Raw genomic sequence first — 25150 nt, 5'->3', positions numbered from 1 at the left:
CATAATTCCAGTAGATCATAGACAAGACTGAAGAGCTTTTTGAGTCGCGGTCGCTACGAGGCAATCTATAGCCTTTAGTGAGATGTCGACGGTGGAGACCAGTCCCAAAATCTCTTAAACATGAGATACTCGGTGGTGAAGAAGAGTGAATGAGAAGGAGAAGGGAAAAGGAAGATGGAAGAAGGGAGAGGGAAGAAGAATAAGGACACCGAAAAGAAAAGGGAGGAAGACAACTAAAGGAAAGCAAAGGGAAAGGTTTTACCATTTTGGTTGGCGGCGTTAATATCATAAAATGCCGCTAACTAATAATTTACATGGATTAGAAGTGTTATAACGCCGTAATGAATGCTTCCCCTCCTCATTAAACCATTTTATCATTTAATTAGAGGTGTTTGAAATAAACACCGTCGATGTATAACAGCAAATCAATGTTTTTCTACTAGTGGTCGTAATATGATCTCGACTTAGGAGAGGTGTACAAGTACTCTTATGGGCTCCAAGTAAGTCGCAATACTCAGAGCACACACACAAGTGATAATATAATGATGTTCACTTAACTCAATCTTATGACACTACAATAAATATAGTAGACAATGAGTAAGTCAGGGGTTGAACTATCGAGATCAAGCGTTTTCTACACTACCTATAACATGCAATCACTTGTACACTTACTCAATAAAGAATTGATGGATTAGGGGTTGTTCGCACAGCTTGTCACTAATTGCACGAACTGCATAATTTATGCTAAGGGATAGGTCTAGGGAAGAGGGATTCCTCCTATATATCATGGCTATGACCAGTGAAAGTCCCTCCTACTTCACTCATACATGAGCACAAGGAGATTTACTTGCTACTCTAGAGGCTATATATTGCGTACTAGCACAAACAATTCTCACTCGATAATCATGATTTGGTTCAAGGAATATCTAGAGTTGTGTTTCCGATTTTTTACCTAAGTTCTAATTGTTCAACGATAAACAAATATAAATAGAAATGAAGATCAACACATATTAGAGCCACTCTCCTAGGGTTAACATGAAAAACATACGTTTTCGCGTGCCAAAAATAGCGTTTTCGGTGTCACAACACCGTGCTCAATGCCTATCTAGGAGAATAACCATAGTATATGTATCACACTTTTCTTTGGGTTTGGAACAAGGCAGCAAACAAACAAGATCAACCTAAGTCTATCTAACATGCCCATAAACTCATGTCAAGCAAGAGCATAATATCACAACAACTAACAAAGTCTACCATACACCAAGATTACATACAAGTAAGAAATTGCAATTGAAAGTCAAAATCCTCTTCCTTTCGTAATTTTTCAGTGCCTTTTTCTTCTTCCGTTGGGCTTGGATTCAAGCCAAATTTGAATTCTCAACGAGTTTAATCTCCCTTCATAAGGTAAGTTTCGTGTAAATTAGCATGTCTAACTGTATTAAATAGCATGTTTAATAGCATGTTTAGCTGGTCATTGAAAGAAATTTTAGCATGTCTAGCTGGTAGTAATTAACATGTTTAATCTCTGAAATAGGTTGTGTTCCTGTTGTGGACTTGGAACAGGAAAGGGATGACTGGCTTCCGACTGTGACTGCTGATTGTATCCTGCACAGTGAAACCGTTAACTAGCCTCGGGGGTGATCCGAGAATTACCCCTCCGATGCTTAAGTCAGATTATGCTGGTAGCTCTGTAATAAATGCTTATAGGAATGATTGGGTGGAATTGCGTACCTTTGGCATTGATGGGGTCCGTATATATAGACGGGTTGTTTGTACGGAGGATCCGGGTTATTACCCTTTGGTTCCGGATCCTCTATTTTGGGTCTGACATATGGAGGTGTCAGAGAGTGGCCGACTGCAGGTCAAATACCTGTGGTACCGACTGCGCTTTAGTGTCTCCTTTGGATATGGACGTATGTTACAGCTGTTATGGGCTGTCCTACCGACTTGCCGGTAGGGCTTCCCGTACAGGTTGGTTTGTTATTGCGTATCCTGTCGATTTATTAAGCTTTTACGTATAGCTTGGTATATTATCGTATAATTTGATTTGTACATGTTTTATATTATTTTCTTAAGAGTAAATTGACTGATTTTTTCTTTCTTAACATTTCTTGCAGGATTTATGGGGGTTGATGAATAATTTGTTTGGGAGATTATTGATATGCTTCCTGAAAGTGGAATGACGTTTTTGGACTATTTTGGAAGAATTTTTTTTTTTGTTTCGCAGCAAGATATTTTACTTTTGTTTTTTAAGTAATATTCATGAATTAGTGGAGAAGAAGAAACTTCACTGGAAATTAATTTCAAACGTGATTTTTTTTTTTACAGTTGATGCAAGGTTTGGACGCTTAATATAATATTAATTTAAGAAAAAAAATCAATGATTAGTTGAAGGTGAGTTAAAGGATGGTTAAGTCATTGGAGTTGGACAGCGAGTCCCCAAAGGATGAAAAAAATAAGTGAGTCTCCAAATAATCTTAAAGTTTCAATAAGATCTTAAATAAAATATGTAATATGATGATTATTTGCGTTGTTATATTAAATAAATTATATTTATGTTATTATATTAAAATAATGTGTGATTATTAATTGAAGTTAATAATTATCAATGTTATGTAAGTATTAATTAATATGTTATTATTATTTATCATTATAATTATAAAGGAAAAGGTTAATGAACACTTTTACAATTACGTGTACATCACAAATTAATGGATGATCCCTAAGAGTATTTTATGAACCCCTTCCTCCAAGGGTATTCGAACTTTGGTGGAACTTGGTTTAATGTAATCCTTGGCCGCCAGACTTTCCCTAAAAAAAACACTTTTTTTCCTATACTTGTGAGTATATAGTAGTTGTTTTTCGTCCGTGATAAAGTTTCATTACGGGGTATAAAGAGATTTATTAAAAGTTAATTGCAAATATTTTTTACAAACCAGTAAAATTTTTGTTGCTAACGGATTCCAATCCTAAAATGGCAACTTGATCATTTTCGAGGTCCAAATTGGATACAACCTCAGTGTTTGAATATTGCCTTGAATCGATGTAAGGATAGGATGTCAAATTGGGTCATCGATCGGTTACGGATCGAGTATAATTGGTTCGGGTATATATAATAGAATAATGTAGTTGTATGGGGTCATTGTGCATATGCGAAGTGAATGTGTGAATTTTTTTTTTCGGGTCACTTCGATTTTGTGAGGAATCGGTTGGATCAGGTCATTTTTTGACAGCCTTAGGTATCATTTTTTGAGAAGTGAGAAGAGAATTAAGGAGGACAAAGTGGGTACTGCTGATAACCCAGCCGATATGTTCACCAAGCCGGTTCCACATAGCAAGTTTCAACATTGTTTGGACTTGCTAAATGTTAGGAGTTATTGATTGTTCTTTTTTGAGGTCAAAATCTGAGGTAGAGGAGTTTCTGGTACATCTGACATTATAATGGTGCATCTGGTACATCGGTTATTTGTGAGAAGATTCAAGTCAAAGTAGATATTTGTTAAAATAATGCCTTGAATCGGTCAAAATTCTTACTGCAACGCACCAACATGGGGATGGACTAGGATTATCTGTTTTGGGCCTATTTTCTGGGCTCCGCATCTGTCTAGAGAGTACTACTCCCTCCGTATTTATTTAAGGGATACATTTGTCTTTTCCGGCCGTATTTATTTAAGAGATACACTTGTTATTTTTAGTAACTTATCAAACCCACCATCTAATTAAATAATCTATCTAATATATCATATGTCTCACCACCCTATTAAACAAATAATTTTAGAAATACACCCCACCTCCCACCCCTCTAAAATGACATGGTCCCACTTGTTTTACTTATTAAAATATCTACCACAACCCCACTTATTTTATTACTTTATTTCATTCAATTATTATTCTTAATATTTGTGCCCGGCCAAGTGTATCCCTTAAATAAATACCGAGGGAGTATATAAACTCTCTAGGTCATAACCTAGTTCTACTCCTCAAGATCAATAAAACTTTCCTCACCTCTGCCTATGGATGTAGCTATAACACATTGTTAGTGAACCACATTAAATCTCTACACTATTTATTTACGTTATTTAATCTTTCTTTACTTCCGTTGTAATACTTAGAATACCATAAGAGAAGGGACAATACTAATTGTCGGATTTTGGGATCTCCAAAATTATAGGGTTAGGAATAAAAGGATAGTTTTGATGATAGTGGTCGGGAGAGAAGGGGACGGTTAGTTTCGAGGAAGTTCGGCGACGAGGCAATGTTTTTCTAGTAGTGGTCCGTATCCAAATTATGTTTTCAAATGGCATAAAATCTAAAACGTAAAAATCGTTTATAAAAAACCGTTTAAGCAGAAAAAAAAAAGTTGTTTATGATGACGGCTCAATTGATAAACGCTATATTTACGGGCCGTTTATGAATACAAAATGCTTAAATGAACGGAGTTTGAACAAATTTTTGAGCTCCATTGAAAGATCGTGTTCTGGTTCGAGATCGCCTAAATTAAATGAACACAAACATAAACATAGTAGAACTCGACTAGGATCAGCTGTACCCCTAGACACAAATACGTTCTGATTGCAATTGAATACTCCCTCCATATTTATTTAAGGGATACATTTGCATTTTCCAACCGTATTTATTTAAGAGATACACTTGTCATTTTTAGTAACTTATCAACCCCACCATCTAATTAAATAATACATCTAATTTACCATATGACCACCATCCTATTAAACAAATAATTTTAGAAGCACACCCACCTCCCACCCCCCCTCCTAAATGACGTGATCCCCACTTGTTTATTATTAAAATATCTACCCAACCCCACTTGCTTTATTATTTTATTTCATTCAATTCTTCTTCTTAATACCCGTATCCAGCCAATTGTATCCCTTAAATAAATACGGATGGAGTACTTCACTAGGTGGATAAAAGCAATCACTAAGCTACAATTTTCCAAAATGATGCATAACAACATAACTGAAAACGGTAACTATTATAACATTGATCGAAGCTTTCGTTTAGTCATTGCTAGTTATAATCTGATACAAAGATATAGCAATTACTCCATATAAATTAAAGTCGGAAAACTTATCAAAATAAATTAACCAGAGCACGAACCAATAGCTACTTAATTTCTAGACATGCGGATTTTCCAGGGGGTGATTTTGCTTTTGGCGCCTGATAACCCAAAAAGTTAAGTTAATAAAAGCGCAAAGCCAACCATTTAAAACAAAAGGACCAGCCCTTGTGCTTCCCAACCTGTGACTTCTCTAATACTGTCAAATACAGTACGTAGTATGACTTCCCAAACAGTCTTACTTCCATGAGGATGTGCGTTGCTTTGAGAACAATTTTACAATTAGATATTTAAGGATAGTAATTAACATATCTACCGGTGCTTTGAGAACAATTTTACAATTAGAAGCAAAAGGCAGACGTAAACACGCGTCACTTGAAGGCCATCTACCGGTGTGTAAATATAGTTCTACCTTCATAAACAAACACCTGATTGATTCCCTTTACATCTGAAAAAACAAAGGTAAACTAGCAAATGAAAACAAACTTCCACGACATTATTTCATCTAGTTTAATATGGAAAAACTGACCTCTAAAGTTGTCAACTTCTGACTTGTTTAAACGGGCATAAAATGCTAAGGGATATTGCACAGAGCACGCAGCGAACCGATTTTCACTGTCACAAATCATGTAAAGTTGTAAACACAAATACAACCATCAGGGAAAATAGCATTTCACATTTTCACCTATGAGATAGAAACACCAAACTGAACTTGAAAATAACAAGATGCTTTACCAGTTAATTTCCTTCAGCAATTTGACAAACTCTGACTTTTCACCAAACTCGGAATCCACGGTTATCCGACACAACTACACAAGGTGAAAATTGCAAAAAATTGAAACACCCAAAATGATCAGTTGCTAAAAGAAGAAATTTTGGGTTCCAATCGAAAAATTAAATTTAGTTATGTCTAGAATTTTTTTTTAAAAAAAAAACCCACTTCAATGACCACGATATTATAAGAACAGAAATAAATAACTCAAGCAACTTTTGCGGTCTTTGGTTGGGTAAAATTATATTCTCTTCACCTTATTCTTATTGACACACTTCGTTTTGGCCTGTACTTTAAGGAGGGGTGGTAAAGAAAGGCAAAAGACAAAATTCACACTACCCACAAAGGCACTAACCCACCGCCAACATACCACCTAAACTGATACACCATCAACACTGCCACTTACACCACTATCGTCTTCACCCCACTGCAAAAACACCACCAACTGCTACATAACCACCTTTTACGGTGGCAAATGGGAAGTGTTACACTTACAAAAATAGGAGGGAGAAATATTCTCGAATATCAAGTTTTCTTTTAGAATAACTAGCTTGGGACAGTTCGAAGGTTTTAAAAAGTAAATATAAAGATGTTAGAGGAAAAGAAAAAGGAGGGGAAAGGACGAAAATAACTGGTCAACTTCTCTCACCTCCTCACTACACATCACCTCAATTACCTGCTGCATACCGCGTTTGTCTTTCATTTCATACATCTTCCCACGGCTCCACGCCAACCTCAGACGGATTGGCAATGAAAACAAGGGAAAGGCCTCCTCCCTCCAGCAAGGCAAACCTTAAAGTTGTGTTTGGCTTCCATGGAAGTCGGCCATTCAAATTTCAGATCGAGAGTTTTTGAAATTTATGATTCCTTGATTTTAAGGTTTTTCAGGAATACAGTTTCCAAGTGTCTAGAATTATGGATCAATGGTCAGGGAAACAGATATTAAGGAAGGGCAGTGTCCGTTTTCTGACTCCAAAGTTTGACCACCTTTTATTCGCTGGAGTAGTTTCAACATGGGTACAGCTGGGTCAACCACCAAGTCTGAGCATCACAGATGAGCACACAACAGATACAACATTCTTGCATAACCTTCTCAATCAACTCCATCAAAAGACTACAAACCTAATCACATCATCATAAGTAACAGGCATGTATTCACCTTTGGTGTAATGTCGTCTTCAGGAGGAATATCTGTGGAAAAAATGAAAAAAATAGTTTGGTCAATATAGAACCTATTACAACCAAGGTTACCTACCAAAAACATGTTAAACCTATCTATTAATAGGATCATTTTCCAACATCAATGCAATATTAAAAAGGACCCTAACTGACACAATAATCGCGCCACATTGTATAGGTTTCAAGCTTAACACGACACCAAGATCCAACATTTAATCCATGCACTCATCACACATGGTGGAGAAGTTAAAATTTAAAAAAAAAAAAAACATTTGCAAAATGAAAGGCTGCGTTTGATTTTTGTGGACAAACCTTTAAAAAAAATTGAGAACTCTTTTTTTTTTTTGCTAGAACAATATTTAGTTAAAAGTACAAAATTATTATCTTCAAAAGGCACTAATAAAAATAACGTTACACATTATAACTCCATGAACGTTGGACAAACTTATCTAGCAAGTTACACATTATAACTCCATGAACGTAGGACAAACTTAGCACGCATTACAAAAAAAAGTCAGTTAGTCAATTATGGCAACAAGTTAGACATAGGGTAAGTAGTAATCAGTACATGCTATAATGGTTTATAAAAAACACAACTTAACTGCCAAAAAGAAAATCCAACTTAAACAGGAAGACCATGATCTCCATATGCATTAATTAAACAAACAAAGTTACAAGGGCCAATGACTATCTTATGTTAAGCCTAGTATTCTAGTCATAAAGACAACACTAAACAGTTTGATTAACAAAAAAGTATTAAATAACTATAAGGTTTTGATGTAGCGACAAATTAATAAATAACTATTTTCGGTTCAAGCCCAACAACTTTCTCAAAAGGTACACTTGTCCCAAGTAATTACAACAACAACAACAAAGCCTTAGTCCCAAAATGTTTTGGGGTCGGCTAACATGAATCGTCGTAGGAGATCGTCATTGTCACCAATCAAACAGAAAGGAGCGGGAAGTTAAAAAATAAAAAATAAGGAAGAGAAAGTGAAAGTGAAATTAATGAAAGTAAGATAAGAGGAAAGTGCATATATATATATTACAGAAAAAATATTATAGGAGATAATAAAAATAACTAAAGTTTAAAATAAATGAATAAGTAAAATAAGTAATTTCAAAATAGCATGTAAAATTAAAAAGAATTTTAAAGAATTTTAAAAAAAAAACAGAAAAATAGTTGTATAAGTCAAATGAAGTCATCAATGTGTATTCTCTCCCTCCATTCTGTCCTATCCAACGCCATATTTTCCTCAATCCCAAGAAAGCTCATATCGTGCTCATATCGTGCTCAATCACCTTCCTCCAGGTTTTCTTAGGTCTTTCTCTACACCTTGTAATTAATGAGAAGAAAAACAACACATAGAAACTTGGTTTTTTCCTTCTCCCAAGTACACAATACACCTGCAAGTACTATTATACCATACAACATGGGTTAGAATATATGCCTTAAATCGGTGAAGTCTCCATTCTGGGCTTTTCTGCACCTGTCTGGAGAGTATTGTATAAACTCTTTAGGTCATAACCTAATTGTATTCGGTAATCTATAATTCCTCAAGATCAATCAAGTTTTTCTCTATTGGGGAAACGTAGCTAACAGTCCAACACATAACAAATAAACCACGTTAAATCTCTATGTTCTTTATTTACGTTCGTATTGTCTTTCTTGATTCTATTATAACAACAAAGTCATATTTGCTTTTTTAGTGTTTGAAATTCATTGAGAAAGATGTTTGGAATGAAAGTGAAGATCAACAAATTCACGAGGACCAGGAGCTTGAACAACTAGCACATCAGCATCTGGAGCTTGAAAAACTAGATATGAAGACGACTTTTCTACATGAAGAGGATATATACATGACTCAGCCACATGATTTTTTAGGTTCCTGATAAGGAAGAGGAAGAGTATTTGCAAGTTGGAAAAGTCCTTGTATGGACTAAAGCAATCTCTGAGGTAGTGGTGTAAGAGATTCGACAGCTATACGATAGAGATTAGCTATACCAGAAGTGCGTATGAAAATTGGGTTTACTAAGTACTATAGCAAGGCAACAAATAGTTCTTTAATTTGCGTGGTCCTGTATGTTGATAACTATAGAGAACAAGTCTGATGTTCGGAGGATGAAGGATCTCCTTAGTGTTAAGTTTGAGATGAAAGATTTGGTTGTTGCTCGGAAAATTCTCAAAAGATGGAGATTTATAGGGATATAAACAAAAAAGAAGTTGTTCTTGTCACATAAGGGATACACTTAGAAGATTTTGTCAAGATGTCTACAACAAAGCCCTATATACTCCCTTTCTTGCTTTTGCACCTAATCTGCTGAGGAGGAGTACATATGTCGAGTTCCCTATGCTAGTGCGGTAGGAAGCTTGATGTATTCAATGGACTGCACAAGACCTAATCTTGCACAGTGTGCTAGTGGTGTTAGTAGGTTTATGGGTGAACCTACCTAAAAGGTAAAACTAATGTTGGTCTCATATGGAAGTGAAAAAAAGTGTTCGGTGACTGATTTTAAAACTTTGGATATGTTAGAGATATTGACAAGGTTATGCTTTCAGTAGAATGTTACTTTGAAACCTACATTGACTTTGTCTACTACACAAATAGAGTACATAAAATTGATAGAAGCAACCAAAGAGGAAATTTGGTGAAAGAATTGATCAGTGATTTGGGTCTACATCATGATCAAACCCCTCAGTGCAATCTGTTTAGCTAAGGATCAAGTCCATCGTGAGAGGAATAAACACATTGATGTAAGGTACCATTTTCTAGAATTAAGATGAACAAAGTGGGTAATGCTACAACCCAGCTGACATGGTCACCAAGCCGTTTCCACATAGCATAATCCAACATTGTTTCAACTTTCTAAATGTTCAGAGTTGTTGATTTTGAGGCTGAGGAGCTTTCTACTGTTACTCTGGACTAGGGTTATCTGTTTTGAGCCTATTTCTAATCGTTACCACATCTATTTATAGAGTACTATATAAACTCTTTAGGTTATAACTTAGTTGTATTTTCTAATCGATATTCCTCAAGATCAATAAAACTTTTCTCTCCTCTGCTTGTGATGTAGCTAACATATTGTTAGTGAACCACGTTAAATCTTTGTGATCTTTATTTACGTTCTTAAATGACTTTCTTGCTTCCGTTATAACACAACAGTTTCACAACCATAGTTCATTACGTTGTATCAACACATAAAAGAAAACTCACAACAACAAAGATTAGTCCAAAAAATATTTGGGGACGACTAACATGATTCATTAAAAGAAACTGTAAGCGGAACATTAAGTAAGAAAAGTGTAAAGGTTAGGTTAAAGAAAGTAAACATGTAAAATTGAGAAAGAGAAGGTAATAAGGCACGAAAATAGGAAACAAGAAAACAGGGTATGTAAGGTTTAAAAAAGAGGCACAAAGATGTTCTTAACCAAAAAAAATGGAGAAGTTAGAAAAGGAAAATAGAAAAGAGAAAAGGAAAAAAAAAAGCAAAAAGAGTAATGAGAAACAATTAGGTCATATTGAGTTGTAGTTATATATTATCTCACTCCACTCCGCCCATTCATCAATCCCAATAAACACATATATCACTCTTAACCACCCTCTTCCCTCTTCCATGTTCACTTTGATCTTCCCCTCCCCATCACGGTTCAATCGATTTGTCACTCTTAAGTCTTAAGCCTCAAGTCTTCTAACCGGCGCATCATTCGATCTTCATCTTACATGGCCAAACCACCTTAGTCAATTCTCCCTTGTCTTATTCTCAATCGGTGTAACCCAACTTTCTTCCTAACCACCCCATTTTTCAACAGATCCTTTCTTATAACGCCACACATCGAACAAAAGATACGCATTGTCGCTACATTTATCTTATGAATGTGACATTGTTTCACAACGCAACATTTGTATGTCTGATTTTCCTTCCCCCAAGATAACATAAAAACCCTTAGAAACCTTGTAGTACTCTTTAATTTTAACCAACGTGATTTAATTCTACGCGAAACATCTCCATCTAACTCCCCATCCTTTTGGATAATAGACCCTAGGTAACAAAAGAAATATGTACCTTCAATAACCCAACCATCCAAGGTGATCTTCCCTACCTCCATGTTTCTATTACCGCTAAACTTACAATCCAAATATTTTTTTCTTATTCCTTCTCAACTTAAAGCCACGAGATTAGAAAGGATATTAAGCGTAAAGAACCCTCAATGAATGAGCGTAATGTAGCTAGAAATTAGAAATTTCTAATTTCCTACCTGTATACAATTTAAAAGTAAAGAAGCTTTCAAAGCCCTTGTTCAAAAAATATATTAAAAATTAAACAAAATAAATAGAACACTCACGTTGAAAACCAATATCTTCAAAAATCAATTCTTCGTCATTGCTACGAGGGATAACAAGTTCCGGCTCATCCTCGCCTATCCATACCTCTCTTGGAAAATCGTCTTCCGTCATATGCAAACTAGGTTCCTAGATTTGCAAAATTTAAGCAAAAGAGGAGAAACCTTTATTAGCAAGGAGAATTTTTCATATAAGCGAATAAAGAATTTGTAGTAAAGGAGAATCGGCACTTCAGCACTGCTCCAAAAACCCATGTTGGCATATTAATCAAACAACACAAATTAAATGATTATTCAAAGAAGACTCTCACAAATAAGAATATGATGAAGAACATATACCCAAGGATAACAACAAACCGAGCTAAGTCGAACTCAACATGGGTGGACTAAGTTTTACTTAATTTTTCGTGTTTGAACTAAAATACAAGCTCGCCTCAAACGAAAAACCTTTTCTAAGCTTGGCTTGATAAGAATAATTCTCTCAGTAAACAATGTCAGCATATCGATCAAACTACAAAAATTAAATGATAATCCTAAGGCTCCCACAAATAAGAATAGGTGATATGTCGGTTAACAGAAATGACGACATAGAGGGCGTATGACTTGTTTTGTATTTTAAAATTTTGAATTCATTAATATTTAAGGATTATCGAAGAGTCTGGGAAGGGAAACCATTGGCCTCTAGAGGCTTGGAATATATGTTACAAATGTAACATGGAGAGTTGGGATGATAGGGGGTTTAGAATAAGTCGAGGAGGCCAAAGATGACTTGGAAAGAGGGGAATAAATGAAATGAAGAAAATACTCAACATAAGTTATTGGATTTACTAGAAGATACGGCCAAATACAGAGTACAAACAAAACTTAAGAAAACCTCAAACTTTGGACGTACCTTTTCCCAACCAGAAGTCCATGATCCTGTTAAGATAAGTCAAGGGAATAAGTTGAGTATAAAGATCACAATCCAAAGTCAAGCTAACTTTAACCATAGCAAGTGTCAATCAGATTGTAGAACATCATAAATTACAGAATGGAAGCATACGTTATCAAAACAAAAAAATCTCGACCAAAAGCATTCTTAGAAAGTTCCTTGTCAATATTTTGCATTAGTTTAAGCCAGTTAACCCATAAAAATCACAATGAATAACAATTGCCAGTATGCCGATGGCAGGGGTGTCTCTATCCTAATGCTAGATTATTAGTCAACAAAATGAAATGGCCTTTATCAGCAAGGATTAATGGTGCAAGATATAAATGTAGCTCACCTTTGCCTTCACCAGATGATTCATTAGACAAAGTAGCATCACACTGCTTCTTTAAATGTGAGCCTAAAATGATTTTTAGAAGAGGTAAGATAACACGAAATTATGGTGAAAAAAAAAAAACAAAGCACCCTCTAGTGTAGCTAACCTGGTTGTCGATGTGGTTTCTTATGTTTGTATGAAAAAGCACCATTGCGTCGCAACTTGAGAAACAAGGCTAAAGTAAAGAAATGAAGATGATATTAAAAGGCAAAGGTCAGTAAGAATTTCCCAAGGTGAAAGAAAACAACATCAGTGTGGACTGTAGAGAACCACCTTTGGCCCTTTTGTCAGACGTGGAAGCAACACGACGACGTTGTATCCTCAGCGGTTGATCCTCCTCTGAGGCTAAGATTGATCAAATGAAACAAAATAATACTGAGTAAATGAAAAAATTAGGAGACATATTGATCGAACCAAAACAAAATAATACGAGTAAATGCAAAAATTAGGAGACATATAGATCAAACCGAAACACAATTATACGAGTAAATGCAAAAATTAGGGGATATATTGATCAAACAGAAACACAATTATGCGAGCAAATGCAAAAAATTAGGAGACATATCGATCAAACACAAACACAAATTATACGAGTATATGCAAAAATTAGGAAACATATTGATCAGACCGAAACAGAATATACGAGTTCAAGCAAAAATCAAAGTGTATATAAATGAAAAACCCCATAAAACGACTGACTCACAATATTCATCAAGAGGTTGCGTTTGACGAACAGCATCAGTCATCTGCACAATTATAAATTTATTTTTAGGAATATAGAAAATTATACATATAACCGAGCAGTAAGCGTAGCTCAAACCCCTAATTAAACTGAAACCCTAAAATTGAACCTTAAACAAAACTCTGACGATTGAATCAGTAAAAACCTAGGGTTTTGATGCGAATACAAAAACTTGGATCAAATGAGGGATTTAATTACGACTTAACGGAGAATTAAGAAACTAACAATTGGAAATTCAATGATATGAACAATGAAATTACAAACCTTTTTGATTTTCTGATTCACGGGAAGTGAAGCTTTTTTATTTTCTGATTCACGGGAAACTTCAATGGCTCCAATCAGAAGCCTTGCTCGTAAATTGTAATGGTGTGGCCTGTGGCGTGTCACTGCCTCCTTTTTATTTTACTTTTTTAAGTGGAAAATATCAGTTTTTTATAATTTATATATTCCTTTTTTTTCTTTTTTTTTTCCTTTTTTTTTAAAGAATAATTTATACATTCCTTGTAAATAGATCGATATCCCTAAATATTGCTAAAATTAAAATAAATTCCTCATTTGCATTGGTTTTAAAACTAATTCCCAAGATATTGTCCACGTAGGATTGGATGTAGCTCCGTCTTTTTTTTTTTCTTTTTAAACAGTAGAACCGCTATCACCATTATCGATTTTAGTAGTAGAACCGCTAATGGCAATAGCGGTTCTACAACTTTTATTGTTTTCCTTCGTAATCCTGACCAAAATTCCAAAGAGTTAACTAAACTGAGGAGAAAAAAAAAATTGCTTTATCACTATTTGATCCTTCACTCTCTGAACTCCCCCTTATCGCACATTTCTTCTATCTCTGAACTAACCCACCTGCATTAATTTAATTTTTCTTTCTCTGTCCTCAATTTAATCAACTTTTGCATGGAAGGTGGGGAAAGGTAAGATCTCGGTTCTCAAGGATTAAACCATCACTGGAAGTCTGGAACTCTCAAATCAAATTAAACAAAAGCCATAAAAATAAATTGAAAAAGAAAATAATGAATTTAAGGAGAGAGAATTTGGCAAGGTATAATTCATTGAAGCTCATTAATTTGATACGCAATGACTCAACTCCTTCCATAAAAATCTTTGCCCCTCCATTTTAATTTCAACTAGCTTATGAGCCTGTTCAAAGAACGGGCGGTTGTATATGGTTATTTAATCGTCTTTTTAAGTTTTAATTTTATTGAGCTTGTGATTTTGATGAAAATATATGATTTAAATTGAGGTAGAATTTGAAGGTTGAAATATTACATAAATTAAATTGTAAATTAATATTAAGTGTTAAAGGGGAGATGAAGTGGACGATGTTAAATGAGTAAATTGGTGAATTGATGTTGTATGAGGAAGTTGAAGGGGAAGAGTTGGTTGGAGTTATAAAATAAAGCAAACAACAAAAAAAATTGAGAAAAATTACCAAATGAGATGGAGGAAAGAAGAAATGACACGTGTCATCTAATCAAATGTGGTTTCGTTTTTTATAGACTAGGTATAGATTCTTCAGATTGAAGAATAACAGGGGGAAATTTCCCAAATACCGATAAACTGGTATGCAATTGATTTGAATATGAAATGAAGAGATGGAAAATTGAATTAGAGTTGAAACAATGAAGCAGACGATAAAAAAGGGGGGGGGGGGGGGGGGGAATCGTAAGAGTAGAAGACCTGCTATTACCATTAGCAGCTCTACTATGAAAACCGCTAAAGGTGATAGCGGTTCTACTGTTTAAAAATAAATAAAATAATAATGGAGCTAACCCGATCCTACGTGGAAAGTACCGTGGGAATTAGTTTTAAAACCGATGCAAATGGGGAATTTATTATGGTTTTAACAATATTTAGGGAAATCGCTCTTGTTAATAGCCACACTTGCATTTTTCGGCCATTCTTAAGGGCTCGTTCGGTATCGTTTTTGTTTCCAGTTTTATGTATTTCACAAAACTAAAATCAAAATTAAAAACCACAAAAAGTAGTTTCCAGTTTTGTGTTGCCAGTTTTCGAAATCTACATAATTACTATAAGTAAGATTTTTTTAGTTTATTATTCAATCTAAATCATAAGACATACAAAACCAAAAACTGAAAACTGAAAGTGATGCCGAACGAGCTCTAAATAATCAATTGTTGACCGGGCCTTAGATCTCCCTGATGAGATTTGAGACAGAGAAAGCATTTTGAACGTGACTTACCAACATAAGATCGGCAAGCGCTACAACTGAAGGGTCAACACCTGACCTTTACAAATTGGATATCTGGTGTTTAAAATGCAAGCCTTTGTTCAGAAAAACAAAATCCATGGAAAACTTTCGACAACTTTGGAAGGTCTTTACGAAATTTTCGACTAGTTTAGGCCAGACAGTTACAAGCTCAAACAGTTAGATGGTAAACTTTTGAAGCACAATTGAAATGTTGACGTTTTGAAGCACATTTCAAAGTTAACATACTGATATTCATTTGTGTGTGAATGTATTTTTTTTTATCAATTAGTTTTCCATACTTATATATAGAACTACAACTTTTGTGTAAGACCACCTTACCGGAAAAGACCACGTTAATCGATTAACTAATTGGTTTCATTGCTTAAGTAACTAGTTTTATGGCCCATTCAACGAACGGGCTAGTAGTAAGGAAAATGTGAATTATTGTAAGAAAGTAAAGTTATATTAAGCATTGTTATAGGGGGTGTTGAAAACTTACAAACTTACAATATTTGAGACTTCTTGTACACAACTGGTAAAAGTTACATTAAATTAATAGGTAGTAATATTTTAAACAGTAAATAAGAAGATCGAGCAATGAAATTAATAATTTTTCTTTAGAGTGTGTGATGAGCACAAAGACAATACAAATTACAATTGGAGGAGGAAAAATAAACCTGAGAATTATCGTGCACATTCCCTTTGTCTTTACCATTAGACCGATACCTCATTTGAATTAATGCATACTAATAGCTAATTTGTATTGTACCTCCAACTCAAGATATTATTGGTTAAATCTATGCATTATAGTGAAGTCTGAAACATCAAACGTTGCTATTAAGAAAAAGAAAAGGAGGATCCTGATAGGTCCGTCGTCAAGGCTACCAAAAAATAAAAAAACCTAACTTGGTCTCTCTAATGGGTAGAAAGGGCAAGCAAGGGTCGATCCACAGGAACTAAGGGGAGCACTGTTAAAATATTGACTATGATAAGCTAGGCCAAGTCTTTTTGGGGTGATGATTTTTGGGTTAAAATGAACAACAATTAAAAAAGGCCTTGGGAAAGGGTATCCACCAATCAAATAATTCACAAACCAAGCAATCAAAATGAGAAAGAAACAAAAGGGATCAATTGAGGGGAATCGTTCATCCAAGGGTACTCTAACTACTCTTTCAAGCTAGTAAGATTGGCCTAATATCCAACCAAAGACCTATTTTCATGGCTAAGGCATTCAACTAAGCATATCCATACACATGATGAACATAAACAATCAAAGAAAGTCCCCTAGACTATGTAGTCCCTATTTTCATGGTCCTGCAAGTCTAATGATCGATTTGAGGCAACCCCTTAACTTCATCTTTCGATCTTTCACTAAGGGTATCTAAATAATGATTTTATGATGGCTAACCACACAAGCATTCATGAAATACCAAATCAATCAACCAAATTCATCCCAAGTGAAAATTCCATGTTCAATTTATAGGTTCATAATCTCATCAATGGCTTCAACCAATTCCCAAGTAAAACAACTACTCACAAATCATTATAAATAGCAAGAACAATGACATCACAACTAATAACATGAAATCCAACACTAAACTAAGACAAACAAGTAATTAAAAGTGAAACAATATAAAAATAAACAAATTAAACAATAAAACAAGAGATAGAGTAAGAAATTCTCATTGAAATTGCAAGGAGCCTCCAAATCTTCAAGTTTCCTCCTTAGATTCTCCAAAATCCAAGCATTCAACAAGTTTTTCTCACTTTCTCTCTCTAGAAAATGAGAGTTTCTCTCTCTAAAAACCCTAACCTAAGCTAAAATCTGCTAATACATGGCTTCTCCCCTTGAAAATGTCGTACAATTAGTATATATACCAAGCAACATAGTAATCTCCGTCGAAAGAAAGTGTACGCGGAACACGTCGGCCCGGGCGGGATGTGATTGTCGCGGGCGGGACGAGAGAGCTGGGCAAAAATTGCAAAAAGTTCCAGTAGCAAAATCCCGCCCGGGGTGAAATTCGTCGCGGGCGGGATGCCTTGTCCCGGGCGGGACGGGTCCACGTCGTGGGCGGGATGAGCCTTCTCGCGGAAAACCGAACATAGCCTGCTTCAAATGGCCATAACTTATTCGTTACTCGTCCAATTAAGTTGTGTGACCACTCGTTGGAAAGATCTTGGAATAAGCTTTCATCTCCAACTGGAATCACAAGAAAATATTAAGTAGAGAAAAAGTTATGCTCGTTTTAGTGTGGCTGTTGTGCACAAGTCTTGCAAAACTCTTCCAAATGGTTTTATTTCGCTCCTTTGCGCCCTTCCATTCTTTGTGCGTGGCATGTAGATGTGCAAGATCCAAACCTACAACATTAAACACAAGGGAGAAGTACCAAATCCTAGAAAAGTGACAAAATTAACTAAAATTTACAAAAGACCTACAACTACAACAATTATCTAAAACTAAGCAAAATAAGCTAGGAAATGCACAATGAGGATGGAATAAAGATCAAAATGGGAGAAAAAAGACACTTAATAGTTGACAAAACTACCACTTATCAGATCCCTTACTATAAAAACAGATTACAAAAAAGTTAAAAACAAAAAAAATATAGAAAATTAGAATACCCCCTCCACTCACTTTTGTGCTCTATCTGATCACTCTCTGTTCATTCTTCTTCCTCACCACTGTAAACCACAAATCAATTCCCATTTCTCACATTCTACCGCGTGAACTCTCACATTCTACAACAATTTATCTGTAAAATCATCTGATAATTGTTATTCTTCTCTTGATTTTCTACCGCCTAACCCACATTGTCACACATTCTATTACAATTTGATATGGCTGTGCGAGATATTTTGGTAGTCTGTGTTGTTTTTAAATATATTGGATTTGATCGAAATCGTGGATTGATAGTTTGCACGTGCAATAACGCTTATTGCTTTCTTTTGATTCCATTAGAGAAGGTGTTAAGCCTCCATAAGTGGTATTTCGAAAGGTTGGATACTTGGGGATATGAATTTCACAACTAAATTGTCTCAACTATAAATAATTTGTGAACTATAGTATAAATTGAAACTACTGAGTTGCTAATTGCAGAAGAGAAAGTTAAGGGATTGAATTAATTATATTGAATAATATTGGGGGAAGAGAGAAGATGGCGGGATTGGTTGAAGTTCTACCGGAAATTGGGAATTAAATTATAACGGTAGAGTTAATGAGAGGAGATTAAAGGATTGAATTAAAGGTTTAATTGAATCGAGTTTGAATGAAGTTTGAATTGGAGGTTTAATTAGAAAGGAACAATTGAATGCTCACGAGAAGTTAACAGGGAAGATGGGTGATGTTGATGTGTCCGCCACATGTCTTCATAACGGTGTTGCTTACGTGTCTTCAAAATAGAGATGGTTATCTTTTTTAAATACTAGTTATTGATTAGTTTTAGTGCTTAACTAATTAGTTTTATTTTTAACTAATTGTTTCTAGTGCTTAACTAATTACTTTCATTGCTTAATTAATTAGTTCTAGTGCTTAACTTATATGACACAAAAACTGTCTTTTATGTAAGATCGTCTTCTATAAAAGTTCGTATATATAAAATAACAACTTTGTTGTTAATAAGCATGCATAAACTTCATGTAAGGTAATGTCGCTTTGCTTTCTGATTGACATACAAGTTCTTCAACATTTCACAATCTAGTACTAAACATACACAAATTTTATTACATATAGTAAAAAAAAACATATCATAAAGTGTAAAAGAAACAAGAATTAATTAATCAAGAAAGAGATTTCCTCCATCTATGTGAGGTCTTACCCTTATTAAGTGGGGTATGTCTTCCAAACCCAACTTCCTCAAAATCCCTCTTTCCTACATCTGCAACACTAGTACTTGAACTAGGAATTAAAATCTTCTTCCACCTAAAAAACCCTTTCTTCTTCTCACCAACTTTCTCAATCTGATTCTGCATCATGTTTATCTGGTTCTGAAGTCTGACAACATCTTCCTTCAACCTCTTGATCTCCATATGTTGGGCTGAAACCTCTATTTTCGAGTGGCATCGGCCCAACTCCTCTATCTTATTAGAGTTTGGGCTTCTATCCGTATATAACGAGCCGCTCCATTCCAGTTGTCGGGTTATCTTGTTCTGTTCTGAAAACAGGACTTGCAGTACTGCTCTTACAGGCAATCGTTCATTCCGTGATGCATGTAAACACGCTTCTGGAGAGAGTTTTCGACAGTCGATTAATCTGCATAAAAGCTTCCTTTCTTGCTTCGTTACCCCAGAATGCGCCTGTTAATTAACCCACAACAATAATTAAAAACTCTTAAAGAAAATATATACTATCTCCTTTTCATAGAATTCTTTTAAGGTTATTATATGCACGAACTTTAATGTAATATTTAACTACTAATATATTCAAATCCGTATATGAAAAAATTATAAAAAGTTGATATTCTGAAAATACATACCGATACCAATCTAACAAGATCTTACATCTAACAATTTGATGTATATAATAGTGGTAATTTACGGACAAAGTTTCATACTTTGGACACATTTTCCAAAGCGTTTTAAACTAAATTTTTTTGGATATCCGACCCAAAACCTTAAAATCAGATCGGATATCCGAAAATTTGAATTGGATTATCCGAATAAGATCGAATGGAAACTCTTGAAGCATTGAAAACCAATGTGCTAAGTTGTGTGTCAGCGGGTAACACTGGTCCAGGTGAAGGAAGCATACGAAACTCTTATCCTTGGTGCTTGACGATTGACGCATGTACTTCGGGCAAGATTCTAAAAGCATTCGATGAGATCGGCACCACGGGAATTATTCTCCAATATGAAGAAATATTGAGGACCGAGTTAGATGAAAACACTCGGATCAACATCTTGCATAGTTTATGATTTGAACATATATATATTTGATCAATATGTGAAGAAAATACTGAGTGGTTATGACTTGAACATTCTCTCATTTTGTGCAAGTTTTGGTTACACTCTGTTATGTGTCAAGTACTCAAGTTACATTTTGTGACATATCTCTGCTGCATTAATTTGGATACCACATTCTTATGGTGACACGTCTAAAGTTTATTCTCTACAAATTTTGGACTCGTGCAACGCATATATGTTACTAAATTTGTTTACGAAATACTATTAATTATCCGTAAATAATAATTTACAATTATGAAATATTTTTAATAATATATAATCTATTTGTATTTTGTTATGTGATTGAGAAAACATGAGATAAAAATTAAAAATAACGACGTAGAACAATATTAAATTTCTATTAAAAATAATTTCTTTAAATTTGTCAATTAAACATGGTGTACGGTTATACTATGTACGTACAATATAAAAAAATTTATTTTCAAATTGTTCACTCTTTTAGGGGGAAATTTAAATGTTTAAGAAAAATAAATTAAGTTTACGAAACACAAAAGCTACTACCTGATATATCTAAATTATTAGGGGTTAAATTCAAACAACCTTTTTTTTTATATAAATTTGATTCATGTTTTTAGGGATTTACTTTGAGACCGAGTTAGACATGTTGATGTAGCTTAATTTAAAGCTTATATATTGTATTAAAAAATGATTTGAGTCTATGTTAGGACTTGTGTTGTAGATTAAAATTCATATAATTTCATTATTTTTATATTTAAAATATATTTTTAAAGTTTATGTTAGAATTCATATAAAATGTACATGGTAGATTATATGATCTAAATTACCACAAAATATACAATTATAGTTTTTTTGTTATAAATCACTTGTGTCATTTCAAATTATTATATTACTATCTTATTACATTTATAATACATTTTTGAGTTTAGGTAAAGATACTTTTTATAAAATTTTGAATGTGCGTTATGAGTCTTATGTATAAAATATTGGTCAAAATTACCACAAGATGATGAGTTTTGTTTTATATAAAAATTTATTTGTCATTACTACAAGATGATGAGTTTTGTTTTATATCATTATTACGGAATTTTCATGAAATGACCCCGAGGTTTGTCTTAATGCACCAAATACCCTTAATCTTTCCAGAATGCATCAAATACCCCTGACGTATACAATAATATCTCAAAATGCCCTCAATGGCCATTTTTCGTCAACACCGTCAACTTTTCCGTTAACTTAACTTTAATTTTATTTTATTTTAAAAAAAATCTTTTTCCTTTTGATTTCTTATCTCTCCCTCCTTTGCAGTTTCAAATCTCTTTCTTCTTCCCTTTTCTCAATCACCTGCAAATGAAAATCAACCATTGAGCAAAGCTATTTACAATATTAAACCAAAACTGCAATCAACTACAATTATTCGAAGGCTAATATTACTAACATCTATCAGCCATATCAAGTTGTCTCTGGGTATGGGTATTAATCACTCTAAGCATATACTCCATAGTAGTGAAAGGTATATCACCCATCCAAATTTTCCAGAGGAGAGAGGACCAGTTCGATCTTAATCACTCTTTCTCTCTCCTATAACTTCAACTATTAAGCCCGATTATTTCAGTCAAACTTTCTGCTTTGCAATTCGTATTTTAAGGATTTTGGAGTTTAGTTTTCTGGATTTTTTCAATCAAATCAAATTGGGGGAAAAATTAGGGCAAAGTTGCTTAATTTGCCCAATTTTCAGAATTCCCAAATAGAGGATTGAAGGTGTGGAGTTGAGGAGGGGCAAGTGAGGGGCTGGTGTGAATTTTGAACTTGGTGAAGAAATGGGTTTTGGAGCAGTGCAAGGCGGTGGAGTTGAGGGACGTACGAGATGTTGCGGAGGAGAGTGTTGAGGCGAGGCGGGAGGTGGTGGAAGAGAGAAAATAGAAAGTGGAGGAGCGATGGAGGACGGTGGAGGAGCGATGGAGGACGGTGGAGGAGCAGGAAGCCAATTGGATGCCATGGTGGTGAGAGATAGAAAGAAGATGATGGTGATGGTGAGCAGAAGTAGTAGGGAGCAGAAGAGCAACAACAAGGCGGGGAGGGGAGAGAGAAAATAGCTAAAATTGGGCTAATTTAATTAATTTATTTAGGGGCTTTAATTTAGGGGTTTAACTAATAAATTAATTTAATTAGGAGTTAAATTTAGGGTAAATCGAGAAGAAATTTAATTAAGGGTAAAAAGGTAAATATATTATAACGGAGACTTAACGTCCGTCATATAAAAGGGCATTTTGAGATATTATTGTATACGTCAGGGGTATTTGGTGCATTCTGGAAAGATTAGGGGTATTTGGTGCATTAACACAAACCTCGGGGTCATTTCATGAAAAATTCGTAATTATTATTATTACTTCATACGAATTACACTATATTGTTATTTTGGCCTAAATTACATCATAGAACTTTGAATCTATGTCGGGACTCGTATTTTTTTAAGTTTAAAATGGTACTACTTATAATGTTCACATTAATATATTGTCTAAATATAATTTCAAGTCTAGTACAATTGTCGTAAATTTTTCAAATGGCAGATTGAAGAACTTTTTAAAATAAAATATTTCATATAATTTTTTGTTAAATCTTAAAAATACACACACCATAAAGTTTACTTCAATAATAAGGAGAAAAACAATTGTCCATAAAACTATATTTTTCTAAATATGTTTATATTTCTTCTAATATATAAGTCATATGAACAAAACAGAAAATATATATTTACATCTATTCAAAATTTTCAGAGAAACTACTTTTTCGATCAAAAGTTTATTGAGAGTTTATTTTTAGTAAAATAGTACGGAGTAGGATTTTTTTTATAATCTAAAATATGTTTATGATTTATTAGAAATCTCATTGACTCATCCACGCATGCGGAAAATAAAATTAACCCCGCTTTATCACTCGTCAGTGTATCCACACCACCTCAACCCCAACCCTAGACGGCTGGACCCGACATTATTTTTTGATAAGAAAGTTTTGAATTTTGAAACTCTAAGAGTTTGACAATTTTGTTGTCTGATAACATTATACTTTAGGCACATATAGCTTATAGATATTCTCCTAATTAAAATTAATGATGGATAAATTTGTTATTGCCCAATTCGAGGTCTTATTTATTAAAAAAAGAAAAAATAAATAAGGGTACATAAACAAAATTATTTTCATCTTCATTCATCACATGTGTCGGTCATAGTGTTATTCTGGTGGCAATGGGGTTGACGAATTGGCTAATTCGATGAGCAATCTCAAGCTCATAAACCCACGCAAGTCATGCCTAGAAGTCGAACTTCTGGAGGCACAAAGCCGCATCTACTCTGTCAAGATGGACAAAAACACATCAATTCGGTCTCACAATTGAGAGACTTGGTGGTTCCATCAAAGAGTCGGTAGCTATTGCATTAGTGCTGAATTCTCTTCATAAGGATTATGAGGGTTTTAAGATGCACTATCTTTTTCATCAGAAAGAGAGCACATTCTCTGAACTTGTGGAATTACTCATGAAATGCGAGAAAATCCTTAAGTTCAATCAAGACCCTTTGAATGTGAGGTGCACTAAATTCAAGAAAATAGGCAAGGGGAAGAAAAGCAAGGCTACATCTTCGTCCACTCCCGGAGGGCATCTGGCGCCTTCTAAGAGCAAGATGAAGAGGAATGCTTCTCCTTCCACATCGCAATGTTTCAATTGTAATGAAATTGGTCATTACAAGCGAGATTGCCCCAAACTAAAGGAAGAGAAGAAGGACGGAAACGTTGCTTCTCCTTCAGGTATGTATGTTATACATTGCAATCTAGCTAATTCTACTTCTTGGGTATTAGATACTGGTTGTGGCTCACACTTATGTTCCAATCCACAGGGACTAAGGAGAAGTAGAAAGCTGAATAAAGGCGAGATGGATCTACACGTGGGAAATGGAGCACGGATTGCTGCATTAGCCGTAGGATCTTATTTTATTTCTTTGCCTAGTGGCTTTGTTTTGGAACTAGAAAACTGTTACTATGTTCCTAGTATCACCAGAAACATCATTTCCGTTTCAAGTTTGGATCCTAAAGGTTTTAGTTTTCAATTTAAAGATAATAGTTGTTCTTTTGCTTTGAATGGAATGTTTTATGGTTCAGCACGACAAGAAAACGGTCTTTACGTGCTAGATACGAGCAAACACATTTATAACATAAATACCAAAAGGGCTAAAACTGGTGATTCGAATCTCACATTTCTGTGGCATTGTCGATTAGGCCATATAAACATAAAGCGCATGGAATTATTTCAAAGGAAAGGAATTCTAGAATCATTCGACTTAGAGAAGATTGATCAATGCGAATCTTGTTTACTTGGCAAAATGACAAAGCAACCTTTCTCAAAGGTGGGAGAAAGAGCAAGCGAACTACTAGGGCTAATACATACGGACGTATGTGGGCCTATGAGTACGAAAGCTAGAGGTGAGTTCAGCTATTTCATAACGTTTACGGACGACTTCAGTAGATATGGCTATATTTACTTAATGAAGCACAAGTCTGAATCGTTTGAGAAATTCCGAGAATTTCAAAATGAAGTAGAGAATC

At 34.6% G+C, this 25150-nt stretch overlaps 2 protein-coding genes across 3 annotated transcripts; both read right to left on the bottom strand.

Moving 5' to 3' along the window:
* Positions 1–4974: 4974 nt before the first annotated feature.
* LOC110787879 (uncharacterized) lies at positions 4975–13822 on the bottom strand. 2 transcript variants are annotated; one of them, XM_021992515.2, is made up of 11 exons: positions 13681–13822; positions 13378–13420; positions 12948–13019; positions 12781–12849; positions 12636–12698; positions 12263–12288; positions 11374–11500; positions 7009–7040; positions 5813–5886; positions 5607–5692; positions 4975–5525 (listed from the first exon to the last, which is right to left on the bottom strand). In XM_021992515.2, the coding sequence occupies exons 2-11, from the start codon at positions 13418–13420 to the stop codon at positions 5464–5466; spliced, it is 654 nt and encodes a 217-aa protein (XP_021848207.1). In that variant the 5' UTR covers positions 13681–13822; the 3' UTR covers positions 4975–5463. The 2 variants fall into 2 exon arrangements, with proteins under 2 accessions (XP_021848207.1, XP_056698831.1); XM_056842853.1 differs by lacking the exon at positions 13681–13822 and adding an exon at positions 13526–13621.
* Positions 13823–19414: 5592 nt separating this feature from the next.
* Positions 19415–22553, bottom strand: LOC130472165 (root phototropism protein 3-like). The gene is made up of 2 exons (XM_056842637.1): positions 22419–22553; positions 19415–19930 (listed from the first exon to the last, which is right to left on the bottom strand). The coding sequence occupies exons 1-2, from the start codon at positions 22551–22553 to the stop codon at positions 19415–19417; spliced, it is 651 nt and encodes a 216-aa protein (XP_056698615.1).
* Positions 22554–25150: the final 2597 nt, after the last annotated feature.

This window comes from Spinacia oleracea, chromosome 4 (genome assembly GCF_020520425.1).
Source record: "Spinacia oleracea cultivar Varoflay chromosome 4, BTI_SOV_V1, whole genome shotgun sequence".
NCBI lineage: Eukaryota > Viridiplantae > Streptophyta > Magnoliopsida > Caryophyllales > Amaranthaceae > Spinacia > Spinacia oleracea.
Note: the sequence above shows the minus strand (reverse complement) of the source record. Positions and strands in the feature narration are given on the sequence as shown.

Excerpts from the sequence above, each read along its gene's own strand:
- LOC110787879 (XM_021992515.2), bottom strand. The coding sequence starts at position 13,420 with ATGACTGATGCTGTTCGTCAAACGCAACCTCTTGATGAATATT. Across the intron at positions 12,289-12,635 it reads ATCATCTGGTGAAGGCAAAG|GATCATGGACTTCTGGTTGG; the intron begins GTGAGCTACATT and ends TTATCTTAACAG. Across the intron at positions 5,693-5,812 it reads TTGCTGAAGGAAATTAACTG|TGAAAATCGGTTCGCTGCGT; the intron begins GTAAAGCATCTT and ends GATTTGTGACAG.
- LOC130472165 (XM_056842637.1), bottom strand. The coding sequence starts at position 22,553 with ATGGCATCCAATTGGCTTCCTGCTCCTCCACCGTCCTCCATCGCTCCT. Across the intron at positions 19,931-22,418 it reads ACTCTCCTCCGCAACATCTC|GCGCATTCTGGGGTAACGAA; the intron begins GTACGTCCCTCA and ends GTTAATTAACAG.